The 16565-nt window shown below is 62.8% G+C and overlaps 1 protein-coding gene across 1 annotated transcript in view; it reads right to left on the bottom strand.

The window, feature by feature from the left end:
• Positions 1–14647, bottom strand: part of KIF21B (kinesin family member 21B) — a 40867-nt gene extending 26220 nt beyond the window's left edge. The window contains exon 1 of the mRNA XM_075174481.1: positions 14574–14647. Within this exon, the coding sequence (XP_075030582.1) occupies positions 14574–14611 (38 nt within the window). The 5' untranslated portion in view covers positions 14612–14647. The remainder of the gene's footprint in view (positions 1–14573) is intronic.
• Between the last annotated feature and the right edge of the window lie 1918 nt (positions 14648–16565).

Below are 16565 nucleotides of genomic sequence, written 5' to 3'. Positions count from 1 at the left end.
GGCTCATTCACCGTGATGCCCCCGGCCAGGCAGCAAGCTCTGGGCTGCACGTAGACACTGATCAATACATCGAAGCAGCCCTGACAGGGACTGCCAGGGTACGGGCGGGCAGCCGGAATACGCTGCAGCCAGCCGCACCCGCTTGAAAGGCAGCGAGATCAAACTGCAGTTACAAAGGCTTGAAATGCAAAATGCAAAAATGCGACGAGACAGTCCCAGTGCCAAAACAACCATATAAACCAAACCACCGCCCAGCCCAGTGGCTGTCCCCAGCCATGGACTTGGCAGATGGGAAGGGGACAGGTGAGGCTGTGCTGGGCTCCGCGCTCTGGCAGCATGCACAACCGACCCGCCACATCCCCACCCACCGCACTCAACCCCTCCCTGAGAAATTTGGGTACAGAACGGCCGGACCCGCACAGGCATGGCTCTGCTTCAGCGTAGGCACTGGCGCATGTTAGGGCTGCAGCAGCCCCGGCTTTTAGTGGATGTGCTGGCTGCGGGAAGCTGGCTGATCCCGGGGGACTCATGGAGAAAGAGGGAGTGCAGAGCCAAGCGCCCTGGCAAACAGCTCTCATTAGAGCTAATGACTGCACATCTCTCCTCCCTGGGTGCTTCAAAAACACAGCTATTAATTCCTCCGAAGCCACATCGCAGGCAAACCGGCGCAGTGACCGCAGCAGACGCTTTGCGGACTGGGGCTTTGCACAAGCCACTGCTCCTCGCCAGCCTGGCAGGCGGCAAGCAAAGCCCGGGAGGGCCAAAACCCACTGTGTTCGAGGCGACAGGGTGTCCCAGGCAGGGCAGGAGGCAGCACGAGCACCCCGCTCACCCTGCCGGGAGCCTGCACAGCAGACGTGTGGGAACAGCTATGTGCGTCCGTGGGTATATTTAGCTCAGCAGCCACAATAGAAAGCAGCTTCTGATGTGCTGAGCTCTAGACTCGCTCCTGTCGGCTTCCCAGGGTCCCACCCTCCTCCAGGAAAATCAGCCCCAGCTTTAATTACTTTTTGACCAACCTGATGCGCTTCCCCTCCTCCCCACCCCAGACATGCACGGCGACAGTGTTCCCGGGGAACGGGCAGAGGAACAAACTGGAACCAGGGTATTTTTGGAAAAGTTTTTTCCTCTCAAGAAAAATTAGAATAGGGTTTTCAGCAAAAGATTTCTTTCTTTTTATCACCCCACTCCCCCAGGTGATTAAATACGTGCACGTGGGTTTGGAAGAGAGGATGAGCAGCAGTGTTGGAGGGATGTGCGCACATGAATCTTCCATAGGGCATTTGGGGACCCGCATTGAGCCTGGCCATGCTGGGCTGTTCCAGCCGTCCACACGACAACACCGATGTCTCCCCCACTCCCTCTCCCCAAACCTCGCTGGCCAGGCAGCTCTGAACAGCTGAGGGACGCCATCACTTGCCCTGGCTCTCACAGCCAGGGCACCTGAGGGGGCTGGAGGGGATGCAGATGCCAGCCCTCAACGTGGTCCCCCACGCCACCCTGTCGCCCCAGCGTGACTGGAGATGTGGAAACCCCCCAGGAGGGTCCTGCTCTCCAGGCAATCATCCAAGCACCACCCGGGGATGTCCTTGGGAGCTGCTGCCAGCTGGTGTGCGAATACTATGGACTCCTACTGTAAGAGCAGGACAAGCAGAGCAGGAGGGCAGGGACAAGCGCTGGCAGCCACAGCCCTGCATGGGATGGCGCAGAGATGCCACCCAGCATCACAGGAGATTTACGTGGCCACGAAGAGACATCGCAGAGGGTTTCTCCAGGGCAGTGCAGCTGCCTCTCCTGCTCCCCAGTGTCCAACTGTCCCAGCTCTCCAACACCAAGGGGTCCCATCCCTGCCTTCCCAGGAGGAACATCACCATGCCAGGCACTGGGCAACATGAGACCCTGGTCAGGCCACGTAGGCGTTCACATGTAGTTCAAGTCATGCCTAGGCACAATGCCTCCTCCAAACACGACACATGCATCTGCAGAGCCAGCACAGGCCCTCTCTTTGGCCCTGTCCTCAACCCCACCAGGTAACGCTGGGGGAGCTGGCAGCGCTTGCTGTGCTCTGCCTCAGTTTCCCTGCTCTGCAACAGATCAGCAACTTTGGTGGTCATAAAGCCACCATCTGGGTGCGTTCTGGCACTCCTTGTCCCAACCTCTACCAAAAAAGATGCTGGCCACGTCCTGTCTGTCCATGGGTCCGCAAGAACTGGGTGTTAAGCTGTGAGGGTCAAACCTGCAGGACGATGGAGCTGCTCCCTCACCTGCATCTGGGCACAGCCAGCCAACCTGCTCTGCACCTGGTCATGGGCCACCAGCCAGAAGGACAGCTTGTGCCCAGCACCAGGACTGTAGAGCCAAACACGCTGGGGTGCCCTGTCCTAAAGGGCTGGGACACCCACAGAGAGCCCGGCTGATCCCCTGGGAGCCCATGCCACAGGCTCCTATGGGTATTTGGCAATTAGGGACTTATGTGCTAAGCAGCAACCAAAATAAACCAGCACTTAACAAGTGGGGTGCTGACACGCCACCCCCCCAGCTCAGGCAGGAGCAGACCAGAGCCCCAGCTCCCCCCGACAGCCTGCGCCCGGCCGGCCCCACGCTGGCACAGGTGACTGCTTCTCCTGCTCAAAGCCGGCTCAGGGAGGACACAGGTTGTCCTGGGGCCAGCAAGATGATCGGCACCAGCCCCATCTCCCTGCTGCCCATGCTGATAAACCAGCCACAGCACAGGCAACACACCCAGGGAGGAGAGAGCCGGCGGGACCACAGTGGCAGCACGAGCCCGGCCACCACCTTCAGCCCCCCCGCGCTCAGCTCACTGAGAAGGGATGGTGACAAGGGACTGAGTGTCCAGGACAGAGCTGCACAGTCCTGGCCAAGCGTTTCTGCCAAGCAAACCTGGCCGCTTCCCAGCCCCGGGCACCCGACACACAAGGTTGGGAGGCAGACGGATGCAGATAGAGACAGAGGCGCAGGCAGGGGTGGAGACCACTCCTTCCCCAACCGGCAGCTCTCGCTGGGGTGATGACGGGTGGCGCGGCAGGAGCCTGCCTGCTCCAGCATCAGCATCCAAACCCAGCAGCACAAGCAGCATGTGTGCTGGGGAGAGCCCGCAGCCACACAGGGACACAAAGGGGACCTCGGCTGGGAGCCTTTCCATAGCTCTCCTTCCCTTCCCTGCCGGGCTGGCAGGCTGTGAAAGCGCCGTCTCCATGGCTGGGCTGCCAGGGCAACCGAGCATCTGGGAGGAATGGGAGGAAGGAGGGAGTGGGTCCCACACCCTGAGGGGCAGGGAGCTTCGGCGCACACGCGGGTGAGCTTGGTGGCAAGCACAAAGGCCGAGTTGTTCAGCGCTGCTGCCCTATGCCAGCGTTTGGCTGGAGGGGAGCAAAGCAAGGCTGGGAGCCAAGCACTGGATGGGCACCATGGGGCAGACAGCTTCCACTGGCAGCCCTCATAGGGTCGGCTCAGGGGTTCCTCCGCCATGGCAGGAGCAGCCCCCCTGGGGAGACATCTGCCCATCCCAGCACCTCAAGCCTTGCAACCAGTGGAGGGGATGGGGCTCACCACACCGGGCACAGCCAGTATCCCCATGCCAGGGCTGCACCCACCAGCAGACACCACCCAGCTCTCCCTGTGCACCAAAGGGAGGCTGTTTCCTTGCACAGGAAGGCACAATTCAGCTGGCATGGACTGCTGTCCTCGTGTCCCCCTGCCTCCTCTCCCCACTGCCTCAATTTCCCCCCTCCCAGCCCACCGCTATGGCAACCCCAAGGTGCGCAGGAGCATCCTTTGGCCCCCAGCACTTTGCCAAAGCTGTGGTAGCACACTCCCATAGCCCTCCTGCCCATGGTGAGAGCCACAACACCCACACATACCAAACTGCCTGCGCCCACAGCCAGGCACACGCCAAGGTCCCCCCGGGCTGCATCACCCTGCTGAGACATAGCCACCCCTGGGGCAGGCTGACCATCCCACTGGGCACAGCCCAGCAGGAGAGGATGGGCACGGGGCGGAGGGGATCCAGCCTCCCCCAGACCCATCACCTAGCATCATCCACCTCAAACAGGGGCTGTCTCAGCTCCCCAGGGAGGCCGAGCACACACCCACTCAGCAATATTTCTCAGCACTGCCAGGGGGCTGCAGGGCAGCCGCTCCAGATAGGGGGTGCAGGCAACCCCCCAGCTGCAGCTGCCTTTCGCTGCCTTTTATAACCTTGCAACTGCAGATGGGCAGAGCCTGCCCAGCTGCAGCAGGGAGATCCCATCCTTCCAAGACCACTCTGGGAGGGAGGATGGCTGCCTGCAGACCCCCTGCAAGGAGCCGTTCCTCTCTGCTCCCAAGGCCAGAGCTGAGGAGGCTGCCCAGCCAGGCAAGACTGGTTTCCCAGGGAGCCGAGCCAGAGGGCCAGGAAGCGGCAGGTGGAAATGTTCCACGGCATTTTCCCTCTCTGTGCCAGGCCCCGGAGGCTTGGACCCACTTGCTCTTGTCCACCCTGTCCTGCTGCAATGCTGGCAGCTCTGGCACCAGGTGAGGGGCTGGGGCACTGCCCCCCACCTGGCTGTGGGCACCTCTGCCGGTGTGGGCTGGCAGAGGTTGAGCTGGCAGACCCCAACCAGCCGCGCAGCCCAGCTGCTGTGGATGTGCCTGCCAAGACAGGTGGGCTGGGCAAGCCCAGGCAGCACCTGGCTCTGCTCCCCACATTGCCGGCATTCATCCTGCTACCATCCCCGCTCCCTGCATCATCTGCGTTCACCCTGCTCCCGTCCCCGCATCACCCTGCTCCCCACATTGCCCGCATTTGCCCCATTTCCCCTCCCCACATGACCTTGCATTCACCCCACTCCCATCCCCACATCACCCGTGTTCACCCCACTCCTGTCCCCCCTCCCATCTCCGCATCACCTTTGTTCACCCTGCTCCCATCCCCACTCCCCCATTGCTCTATCCCCCGCTCTCTGTGCACCTGCGTTCGCCCTGCTTGCGCTTCCTCCAGCCTCCTCTGCATCGGAGCTGCAGGAGCATCTGCCAGACAGCCCAGACTCGCATGTAGCCCATCTTCCAACCTCACTATCCCTTCTGCTTCTCCCATGCTTTGCTCTCCTCTGCCCCAAACCTGCCCTCCATGCTTTGCTGCTGCCCTTTGATCCCACCCAGCAGCACAGGGCAGCCAGGAGGAGAGCAGCTCTAACATCGTCCATGCTCCCCTAGGACATCCTATGGGTCAAGGACACCCCGGGCATTGCAAACCCAACAGACAAGACAGTGTGTGGCACGTGGGGTGCAGCGTAGTGGCGTACGAGGCACTCAACCTAGCCAAGCAGCTCCCCAGGCAGCTGGGTGCTGCCAGCATCACCACAGTAAGATCAAAGCAAAGTGCTCCAGGTTTTCCCATATCTCCAGGCCAGCACAGCAAGCGTGGGGCTGCCCGCCCTCACCAGCAGACAGCAGCTCAGCGTGGCTTGATCCCGTGGGGGGATCTGCCCCCTTGCCCGGGAAGGGATGTCCCCGGCCCCATTCCCCCCTGACCCTCCTGGGGTCCCAGGAGAGGGTTGGCTGCCAAGGGCTGGCGGCACACAGATTGCTTTGGACCCAAATCAAGACAAAGTTAAACATTTAATTACCGCGGCAGGGAAGCAGCTCAGCAATCAGAGAAAATTGAATCAGGCTCCCTGAGGACTGCCAGGTCTGGTCAGCAAATGCTCCAATTAAGAGATATAGCAAGCCACCTCCTAGCAGGAGCGTGCACAACACAGGAAAGTGCCGGGCTCAGCCTGCCTGCAGAGCCACCCACACCATATGATCGGTGCCTGTGCTCCCGCCAAACACTGCCAAAGCAGAGGGTGCCATGGCCAGCACGGCTGGACCTGCACCAGGGGCAAGATGGAACTCCCTAGCTGCTGGGTCTCCAACCCCCACAGTGCTGGGCAACCTGGGGACAGGCAGGTCCCCAGAGAGCTGGGGTGTGCGTGGAGGCATGCTGGACACGGCTCAGCGGAGGGACATGCCTCCACCCCACATCCATCCCCCAAGGAAGCGACTCCAATACAGATCCTCCACACAGATGTGCTGGCTGTGCCCAGCTCCCACCTGCCCAGCCTGCTCCCCTGCGGGGCAAACCCTGCTGCCTTGGACCCCAGAACCCCCCAGGCCCTCCCTAATCCTCCAGCTCCAGGCTTTCCCAGGCTTAGGGAAACCTTTAAATCAGGCTTTGGCAGCCACCATGTGCTGCTCATTAGCTCTGGCAGGAGCACACCAGTGCTGAGCCGCGCCATCTGCTCTGCACCAAGACCCTCTGCAGGTCGGGGACGAGGGATGCACTGCCTGCACCGGGACCCAGCACCTGGGGACACTCATCCCAAGGCAGCGGGCAGAGACTAGCAGGGCCGGGCGAAGCACAGGATCGTGCTTTATCCAGCCTAGAGGGGAGCAGGAGCGGACTGAGTTTGGGATCTCCCTGGACTCCTCCTTCACCCCCATAAGCGACTGGCAAATGCCATCAGCTCCATGCTGAACCTACCCAAGAGAAGAGGCTAGGAAACACCACGAGGATGTTTGCAAATGACAAACCCAGGACAGTTACTTGCAAAGGGTTGCAGGGCCCCAAAACCCCAGGTGGGGTGGGTAGCACAAGGAAACACACGTGTGGCAGCACACGCGACTCGACGCACACCCCAGCAGGCTCCCCACTCCCCTCCGACAGCGTGGGAATAGCCATGAAACCACCAGCTCAGCAGCAGCAATTACTGGAGGGCAATAGGAAACCATGGTTCACCAGGAGACCCTGGGCCTGACGGGCCATCAGCCTGAACCTGCGGGGGCACAGAGATGCCACGGGTCTGACAGAGACAGACGGACACACTCCCCCTCCCAATTCTGCACCCGGGTACTGAGGCTCCCATTTCCTCCCAAGCGAGTAAGTCACACCCACACGGTCTCTCCCTTTCCCAGGTGCCCCTGTGAGGTCCCCATGTCCCTGTCCCACCCCAGTCCTGGTGCATCCATACTGGAGATAAGGCTTTCCCGGCCCCCCGAAAGCAGGCACACCTGCAGCCCTCTGGCACGCTGTGATTGCCACTGGGAAAACAACCCGATCTTGGCGGGGGTCCCCCACAGGGAACATCTGGAGCAACTTGCCCACAAGACAGGAGAGCGGAGGGCACAAAAGAGGTGCCTCTCCACCCTCCCCCCCAAAAAAAGAATCCCAAGCCCTTGGCCAGCAGGACGGGGAATGCTACAAAGCACCCAGGAGCAAACCTGGTCCCACAGCTGGGAAGGGAACAGGCTTTTTGCCCTAACCACCTCCTCGGGCAGGTGCAGCATGAGACTCCCCCCCCAACACAGGCAGGGGCTGGGTTGTGCCTCCCAGCCCTGCAACGCTGGGCCAAGGAACTGCCCTTGCTCAGCGCTTGGAGAGCAGAGAGGAAGGCAAGGACCAGGAGCCCAGCTCCAGCTTTTCTCCCCCAACACGACGCCTTTCCTCCTTTGCCAGCATTGCTCATCTCCTCCCAGACCAGCGCAGGGATGGAGACATCCCACTCCGGCCACCCAAGCAGCGTGCCCCAGCACACCCACAGGGCTCTGCCAATGGGTTATTTGGGTTATTATACCCGGCAGTGCAGAAGCTCGCATGAAGCTCACGGGGGAAGCGACTTGCGCCTTCTGGGGAAGAGCATGCCGAACAGACCCGGCACATTCCACCCTTCCCCACTGAGCCTCCTGCGCCCAGCACCTCCATCCCTCTCCCCAAGCACCCGTACCTGGGTCCTTGGGCTCCAGCACTCAGGCGTGCCCCACGCGGTGGCTGAGGAGGAAGGAAGAGCCCAGGGAGGCAGTTTTGTGCCTGGTGCTAAAGGCCAGGATGAACCGCTCCCCGGGGAGGGGGCTGAGAGCCTGCGGGGCCTGGGCTGCAGCAAAGCCCAGGGGCAGGCGGGCAGAAGGTCCTTTATTAAATCTTCCAGCCCTGGGGAGGGCCAGATGGGTGCAGGAATGCCCCTTGGGCTGCCCCAGTGCCAGTCTCCAGAGCTGGCCCAGACGTGGGGCTGGCAACACTGGGAGAACAGACCCAGAGCTTGGAGGGGGGCCGCTGAGCCATCCCCCCAGGACACCACAGAGGCACCCACCAAGAACAACAGCCGGGCATGGGCGGATGGGCAGGGAGGTGTTCACAGCCCTGTGGGGTTACGTGGGGTGGGCGCACCACGGGACAGGGGAGCTTGGGGCCAGGCTCGGCTACAGCAAGCAAACCTCCCCCACCACGTCCTGGCCCCAGTGAGCTGCAGAGGAGGGGAAGGGATTTCGCTGGGATCCTTGGGGCCTCGAGCTCAGCCCCAAACCCTCACTTGGAAATGGGGACGACAACTGTGTTGTATCCACGTGGAGCAGGGTAGAGCGGCAGGTGCCCGGCAGGATGAGGCTGTCAGCTGCCCCTGGCCTCACAGCAGTGCAGAGCCAGCGGGGACACGGGGACATGCCAGGGCAGCACTGGACCAGCTCCTGGTCTGCCTGGAGGGGAAGGGGTGGCGGGAGGCCGGTTGCCTTCCCTGCCACCAAGCCAAAGCAGACACCCATCGGCATCCAACCAGGGCAGGGAGTCGCCTTGCGGCATGCTGATCTCCTGCAGCAGAGCCCGGCGGCAGCTGCCCTCACAATCCACCACACCCCAAACCTGCCAGCTGTTTAACCAACGACAGGGACTGTTTTGACAGCCTCCGGCAGGAAACAGCCCCGTGGGACCACCAGGACCAGTCACCCCTTCCAGGAGGAACAGCACGACAATCACCCGGCCAGGGCTGGCTCCTCAATTAGCACCAGGCTCAGTGGGGGTATCGCCTTCCCTCTTGGGGGGCCAGGAGCTGTGTTCCTGACAGCTTTGTTTAGGGCTTCATCTTCTGCAATTTCCTCCTGCCCCCAGTTTCACTGCTGGTACAGGAAAGCCGCAGCTGGCTCTGTCCTCTGGCTTAGAGACAGCCCCAGCCTCCCAAATTCCTGAGACTTCATGGCATTACATATTTAAATCCCTTACTGATGGGTGATGGGTGCAGGCACCAAAAGCCTCTTAAAGCTGCTTTGCTCCAAGCGATGCTGCAGGCAATGGCGTGTCTGCATCTGACCGCAGGGTGTGGCCCTGCTCCCCCCTCGCACCGGCACCATCTCCATCCCCTTTCTAACATTTCCGCTGTAAAAGCCGGCAAGTGCGTGCCTGATTGAAGCCAGGTGCAGAAAAACCCCTTGCGCCCACACACCTGGGCTCAGCGCTTCCCTCCGAGACCCCATGGGGCCCCTCACCCGCCACAGCCCCTGACATCTCTCTCCAGACCAGGGAGGCCAATTTAACCCTGCTCACTGGGAGCCGAGAGCACGCATACCCCTGCATCACACGGGGGCTAGGAAGCCCCAAAGAGCAACAGCTCGCCCGGAGGGGTTCAGCACAGCAGCAAAACAGCCATGGGACATGGGGGGCCCCCGCTGCCAGGGCTGAGCTGCCCTCCGTGGAGGCAAAGGATGGGGAAAGCAGCTGGGTGTGCCCACACCGGTGCTCTGCCTACCCAGTACCCCCAGGCTATAGCAGCCTCCTGAGATATTTCCTTCCCGGGATCAGAGCTGCTCGCCAGGGAGCCTCCCAGCCCCGCAGATGGGAGATAGGGCACCCCAGGGCTGGGCTGTGCCACCACATCAGGATGGGTTGTCCCCCCCATCACCACAGGAGCCGGGCACATCCCATGCAGTGGGGTGGGTTTGCCCCATCTCTCCCCTGCACAGCCCTCTGACATCTGAGCAAAACCAGCCCAACACCAGCCAGACCTGGCAGGAGACAGTGTCCCACGAGCCACTCCACAGTGCCCCCCCCGGACCACACCGACGGGGCTCAGAGCTGCAGCAGCACCGTGGTGATGGTGGGCAGTGGGTACCAGGCTGTACCACCTCTCTCCATGCTGGAGCCCTTGGGCAGCACATGCACCAGCGTGGCACGAGTTGGGCTCACACTACCTCTCCATCCGGACTCAAAACTGCCCTGGGAGGAGCTGGTTTGGAAGGGCTACAACAACTCCGCCTCCTCGGGGACCGACCCAGCTGGTCCCGGAGGCTTTGGGTTCGCAGAAACTGCCCCAGCAGGCAGAGGAGCCCTGGCCACATGGCAGCAAAGATGCCACGACCCTGGCAGGGCCGGGAGCCCAGCTGATTCCAGCGCCTGGCCTTTGCCAGCATGCTCCCCCTGAGCCGAGGCTCTCCAGGGCACATGGTGATGGGCGCATCAGTCTGTCCCGTCCAGAGCAGCACATCCGTCCTTCTTCCCGAGGAGGAGGTGGGAGCAGCTCCCCGGGGCAGGAGACAGCCAGCACCGGGCTGCCTGTGTGGAGCGCAGAGCATCACGGCAGGAGTGTTTATGAGAGCAGCAGAGCACTGGAGGTTGCAGGGTTTAAATAAACTTGAAATCCGACTCAACTTCCTTCCCCAATTTCACAAGCTCCGTTTCCTGAGTCTCCGCAGCCGACCAAGCGTGCTTGGGTGCCACGGGCAGCTCTGGCATAGGGGGTGCCGCTTTCTCTCTGATGAGCTAGGCAGTCTGAAAGTGCCCTCAGGGAGCATTTCTGCAGCCAGCCCGGCTTCTCAGACCTCCCCCGGCCAAGGAGTTTAATGGCCTCTGGGTCAATACGCGCCATCAGCCCTTCCTGACACAGCAAAACCACCCTCGTGCAATGGGGCTGGGCTCCACCTCCTGCAACCAGCACAGCGAGTCCCGCTCCCCCCACTGCACCCCCGGCTTGCTGCGGCTGCAAGAGCCAACAGCACCTGACTGCGAGCTTGGGTGCTGCAGGGAGGGGTGCTGCAGGGAGGGGAGGGGTGCTGCAGGGAGGGGAGGGGTGCTGCAGGGAGGGGAGGGGTGCTGCAGGGAGGGGAGGGGTGCTGCAGGGAGGGGTGCTGCTGCGGCTCAAGGGGAGGCACAAGCCTCAAATCGATGGCTGTGCTCCCGGATGGAGGGCACGAGCGGGGAGCTGCCGAGCGGGCTGCGTTGCAACCACCCATTTGAAGGTCACCTACAGAAGGAAACAGCAATTGTTGCCTTCCCCAGACTCTGAGGAAACCCCCCCCAGCAGCAAGGAGTGAGGGCCTCCCTGGCCGCTCCGCTCGACACCATCGTGGCGCGCGGCGGCTTCCCAGCTGACACCGTTACACCAGTGCAGGGCGCGCGGGCGCCCAGCCCGACCGCTGCCAACAGCTCAGCCCCATCGCTTCCTCCCCAGCAGCATCCACCAGAGCCGGCAAGCTCAGGCACGCCCATGAAGTGACACGCTAGGCTTAACGCTGATGGGCAAGTGAAGGCAGACCCTGCCTGCAGGGAGGGCGGGAGTCGGAGCAGGATCCAGCCCTGCCCTTGCAGACGGCGCAGGTCTGAGTTGCAGCTACAAGGTGCAGGTACAAATCAGCCCCTGGGCCAGGAGCAGCCGCTGGGCCTGCATTTCCCTCTGCCAACAGCAGTACTGCAGCAGGTACCGGCCATTTCACTCCTGGCATGCAGGAAGCCTAAATAATGCCCCTGCGCCCCAATCAGTGCCAATGGGGCAGCCGGAGGTCTCCCAAGAGGAAGATGGGAACCTGTGAAGTTGACAGTGAAAGGCCACAGCATCTCTCCTGCCTCCTCCTGCCAGGCCAGGAGAACCAGCAAGAACTGGTGTCCCCCCCCCAAGGACAGCACAGCCCACCACCCCTGCTCCTCTGTCCCCACTCCTCCTACCCTGAGGGCTCTGTGAGGCCCCAGAGAGGGGTCCTGGTGGCTGTAGCACCTCTTGACATTGGCTGGACCATCCCCATCACTCAGCTGTTTAACCCCAGCAGCACACAGCACCTTCCTCCAAAGCCCCCATCGCTTCCCCCGTCGTTTTCCTGGCCCTTCCCCAGTTCCCACCTCGCTCCCACCAGCGGCACGGACACAGAGACCTTGAAGAAATGGCACAGCTGGCACATTCACATTATTATAAAGGGACAAAAGGGGAGCTTTGATTCGTGTCCTGCCGCACCCCAGAGGCATTCAACCTTTTCCATGCTTTGATGGCCAAGGGAGGCGGGATCTGTGGGCAGGCTTGCTCGGAGACTGGGGGCTCTTGGAGACTCCTGCAGCCTGGCCGCTCCACCGGTGGGCTGTCACGAGCGCTCACAAAGGAAAACCTGGCTCTGCTCCCAGCACAGGGCAGGAGGGGACCCATCACCAGCCACCCGGGGCTGCTTTGTCAGAAAAGCCAGGTAGTCCACAGGGAGAGCGGCTCGGCCCTTGCGCACTCAGCCCAGCCTCAGGAGCCACCTTCCCACACGGCGCTGCGACCTGCCTGCTTTGTCTCGCAGCCTCCTTGCTCCCAGCCCTCCTCCTTTGTCTTGCCGGCTCACCTTCGGCACCGCAGTCACCCCTGCTGCCCGGCACCCACCGGCTGCACCAAGTGGGATGCCAGCTCGCACCCTCAAGGAGGGGGTGGTAGAAAGTTGGACACAGCCCCACCCCAGCTCCTTGCCATGGACACCCCAGCCCCACTGCAATGCTGCATATTCAAGTCACCTCCCGGTCGTGATCCCCTCCCCATGCACCGGACAGTCCTGGACCCCATCCCTGGCAGGGGCCAAAGGGATTAGGTGGGAAGAACCCAGCAGAAATGACTCCACAGCCACCATCCCCAGCGGCACCCACTCCATCTTCCGGGCAAAAGGGACCCCAGCGTTGAACTGGGCCTTTGTTAAAAGGCTTCATCCAGAGAGAAATGCAGGATGGAGGACGGGAAGAGTCCAGTCAGCAGGAAATCTCCACCCCCAGCCGCCAGGATCACTCGGTTCCCGGGTCAGTGTCCTGGCATGGACGCCCCCACCTCGGTACAGCCCAGCCCTGCCCCTGCGCAGGCACCCCAGCAGCATCCGCAGGAGGGGGATGCTGTCACCTCCCCTGCAGCTCCCCCATCCTTTAAAACCACAGCCTGGCCCCAATTCTCAGCCTCTCGAACGGAGCAAGGCAGAAAATCACCACCGCCTGCTTCCAAGACAGGAAGACTGGATGGGCAGGCAGTGCTGGGAGGTGTCCTGGTGCACACACACGCATGCACACGCACACAGACATGCACACACGCAGCAATGCGCACAGCCCCACACCCATCTTCTCTCCCTCCATCATTGACGCTGCACCCAGCATCTTTTGTGCTCTTGCTCTGCCCAGGCAAGCAGGGACCGGCCAGGGAAGTGCCCTCCACAAATCCTCCTCCGAGGACTAACGCAGACTGCCATCAGCACCCCAATCTGCCTCGTGCCGTTAGGGGTGTGGACAGGGGAACACGGCATGCCCTGCCCCCCCCAGGGTGACCCTGCAGCCCCACGTGGGAGACAAGGCAGGCACAGCCAGACGGGGAGGTCAGTGTAACCGCGTGGGGCTGGGCCTGCCACGCCGTGTCCCCACGGGGACCCGATCCTTCCCTCACCCAGCTCCACTCAGACACCCTGCACGGGAGCTTGAGGCGCCGAGGGCCAGGCCGGGCTCACGCTTGTCCGGAAGACGCGGGCTGACCCGGCGCAGGCACGGGGCGATCGGGGGGAAGCCGCACGCTCGGTCCCATCCCCATGCTGGCTGCCACGCGGGACGGCAGCTCCGGCCGTGACAGCCGGGCAGAATCCCTCCCTGCCCCTCCCGCTGGCTTCGGCGGGGCTCGTACCCCCCCTTCCTCCGGGGGCTCCTTCCTCCTCTCGGGGCAGAGAGAAGCAAAAACGACGCCGGTCTGCGGGACCCCAGCGGCTGTGCACAGAATACACCCAGCCTGGCACGGCGCTAACAAAGAGCCCCCCGGTTTCACCCGCCCCCGTGGGGCTCTGCAGACGATGCGTGGTCTGCCCCGCCGCTGCCGCCCAGCCCAGCGCCCCTCGAGCTCCCGCGGCCCCCCCGGGCCGCATGAATTAGCTGCCGCCGGCAGCTCCTTTATTGAGGTGCACGATCTGGAAGGCGCATTGTTCCCAGCCCGGAGTCAGCACAAAGGACACCGAGATGCCGCACCGTTCCCTACCACCTAGCGGGGGAGGGGATGGGGGGGGGGGGGCAGGCAGGGAACCCCCACCACACCCCCCCGGCATCTTGCCTGACACCACTGGGGGCCAAACCCACCCGCGACGCAGCCAGGAGCTACCGAGCTGCACAGGCTGGGCAACAGCCAACTCTCCAGGTGAAGGGGTCCCCAGCCTCGCCCCCCCGGCCCAGCCGCAACGGATGGGAGGCGAGGTGGGCATCTCGGGGCTGCGCAGCGGGGGAGCGGGAGGCAGCCCCGAAACGATGCGGAGTAGAGGGTGGGGAGGATAGCAGCGGCGGCGGTGGAGCTAGGGGGACCGGGGGGGCGGCAAAACCCGAGTCGGGGGGGACTCACTGCCCCGCGGATGGTCAGCGCCGAGCCGGGCATCCGCAAGCACCCCGCCGCGCACACGCAGCTGCAGCCCCCAACCCGCCGGCGGGCACCGGGCCCCCGGGTGCACCGAGCTCCCTGCGCCCCCCGGGGATGCGCGCCCCCCACACCGGAGGCACCGAGCCCCCCCAGCCCACCCCCGGCACTCACCTCACGGCCACCTTGACACAGCTGTCCGGGGCCGCCATGCCCCCGCCGCCCGGGCACCGCGGCCGCCGCTGCCCGAGAGCATCCACGGGCGGCGGCGGGTGGGGGAGGGGGAGGGAGGGGCGGGGGCGGGGCGGGGGCGGGCGGCCCCAGGTGCCAGGCGGGGCGGGGCGGCGGGGACACGCCCCCCGCAGCGGCACTGCCGACACGCGGACACGCGGGGGAACGGGCGCGCACAGGCACAGAGACACAGGCACAGTCCTGTGCCCCCCGCACAGCCCCCCTACGCACACATCCCCCCAGTCACCCACTCACACACACACTCTCACACACACACACACACTCACACTCACACACTCACGCACACACTCACACTCACACTCACTCTCACACTCACGCACACACTCACAGTCACACACTCACACACTCACGCACACACTCACACACTCACACTCTCACACACACACTCATACTCTTACACACACTCTCACACTCACGCACACACTCACACTCACACTCACAGTCACATGCATACATATTCACACTCACGTACACACATTCACGCTCATGTATGCAAACTCACTCACACACACAGTCACACACACTCATACACACACAAACACACACACTCTCACACTCTCACACACACACTCTCACACTCACGCACACACTCACACTCACACACACTCACACACACAGTCACATACACACATGCATACATATTCACACTCACGTACACACATTCACACTCATGTACGCAAACTCACTCACACACACACAGTCACACACACTCTCACACACGCTCACACTCACACACACACTCTTATACACACACTCACACTCTTACACACACACTCACACTCTCACACACACTCACATTCTCACACACACACTCACATACTCTCACACTCTCACACACACTCTCACACACACACTCTCTCACTCTCACACACACTCTCACACTCACACACACACACTCTCACACTCACACTCACACACACACTCACACACACACTCACACACACACTCACACTCACACACACACTCATACACACTCACTCACACCCACACACACACTCACACACACACTCACACACTCACACTCTCACACCCACACCCACACCCACACCCACACACTCACAGTCGCACACACACACTCTCACACCCACACCCACACACTCACAGTCGCACCCGCACTCACCCGTTTGTCCCCGCCGCCCCCTGCCGGGCCAGCGGCCCCACTCCCGCCTGCGCGCGGCTCCTCCGGGCTCTTCCGGGCCGCCCCGGGGCTGCGCCAGCGTGTGCCGGGGTGTCCTGGGCTGTACAGGGCGTCCCCCCGGCCCGAGGTCCTGCGGGGTGGGTGCTGCCCCTCCCCGGGAAGGAGCGGGGCCTTGGCAGATCTTGGTGTGGAAGGACCCCCGGGGCGCTGGGGGAGATCGGGGAGGCCGTCAGCTCCCTGCCAGCCCAGCGCAGCCTCCATCAGCCTGGTGTAGCTCGGTTCAGCTCGGTGTATCCCAGTGCATCTGGTGCTGCCCAGTGCATCCCAGTGTAGCTCTGGGCCGGACCTGACTCCCTTACCGGCCTCGGGAGCACCCAAGTCCCACACAGGATCTCATTCCCCCTGGCGTCCTGCCTGCCCTCCCCTGCCCGCCCTCCTGCTCTGTCCTGTCCCTGAGCCTCTGCCTGTCACCCAGCTCCTCTGTCCCCAGGTGCAAATGGGAAAGCCTCGCAGCTAGCCCCAGTGGCTCGGGTGCTGCTGTGGGGAGGCACTGCAGCTCTCCCTGTTCCTGCCCATGAGTGGGACACAAGGAGGGGGCATGGTGTCCCTGTGATAGCCCACCCCCACCATTGCTGGCATGCAGCTCCTGCCGTGGCCCCCAGCTCCCTGCTAGTGGACAAACACGGGGGCATTGTGGCAAGGGGCTGGCAAAGGCACTCGTGGGCAGCGGCAGGAGCTGGGCAACCTGCAAGAGACCACTGCCTGTAGATGAGGGT

The sequence above is a fragment of the Calonectris borealis genome, chromosome 26 (assembly GCF_964195595.1).
Source record: "Calonectris borealis chromosome 26, bCalBor7.hap1.2, whole genome shotgun sequence".
Classification (NCBI taxonomy): Eukaryota; Metazoa; Chordata; class Aves; order Procellariiformes; family Procellariidae; genus Calonectris; species Calonectris borealis.
The sequence above is the reverse complement of the archived record's forward strand: the minus strand, read 5'-3'. Positions and strand labels throughout refer to the sequence as shown.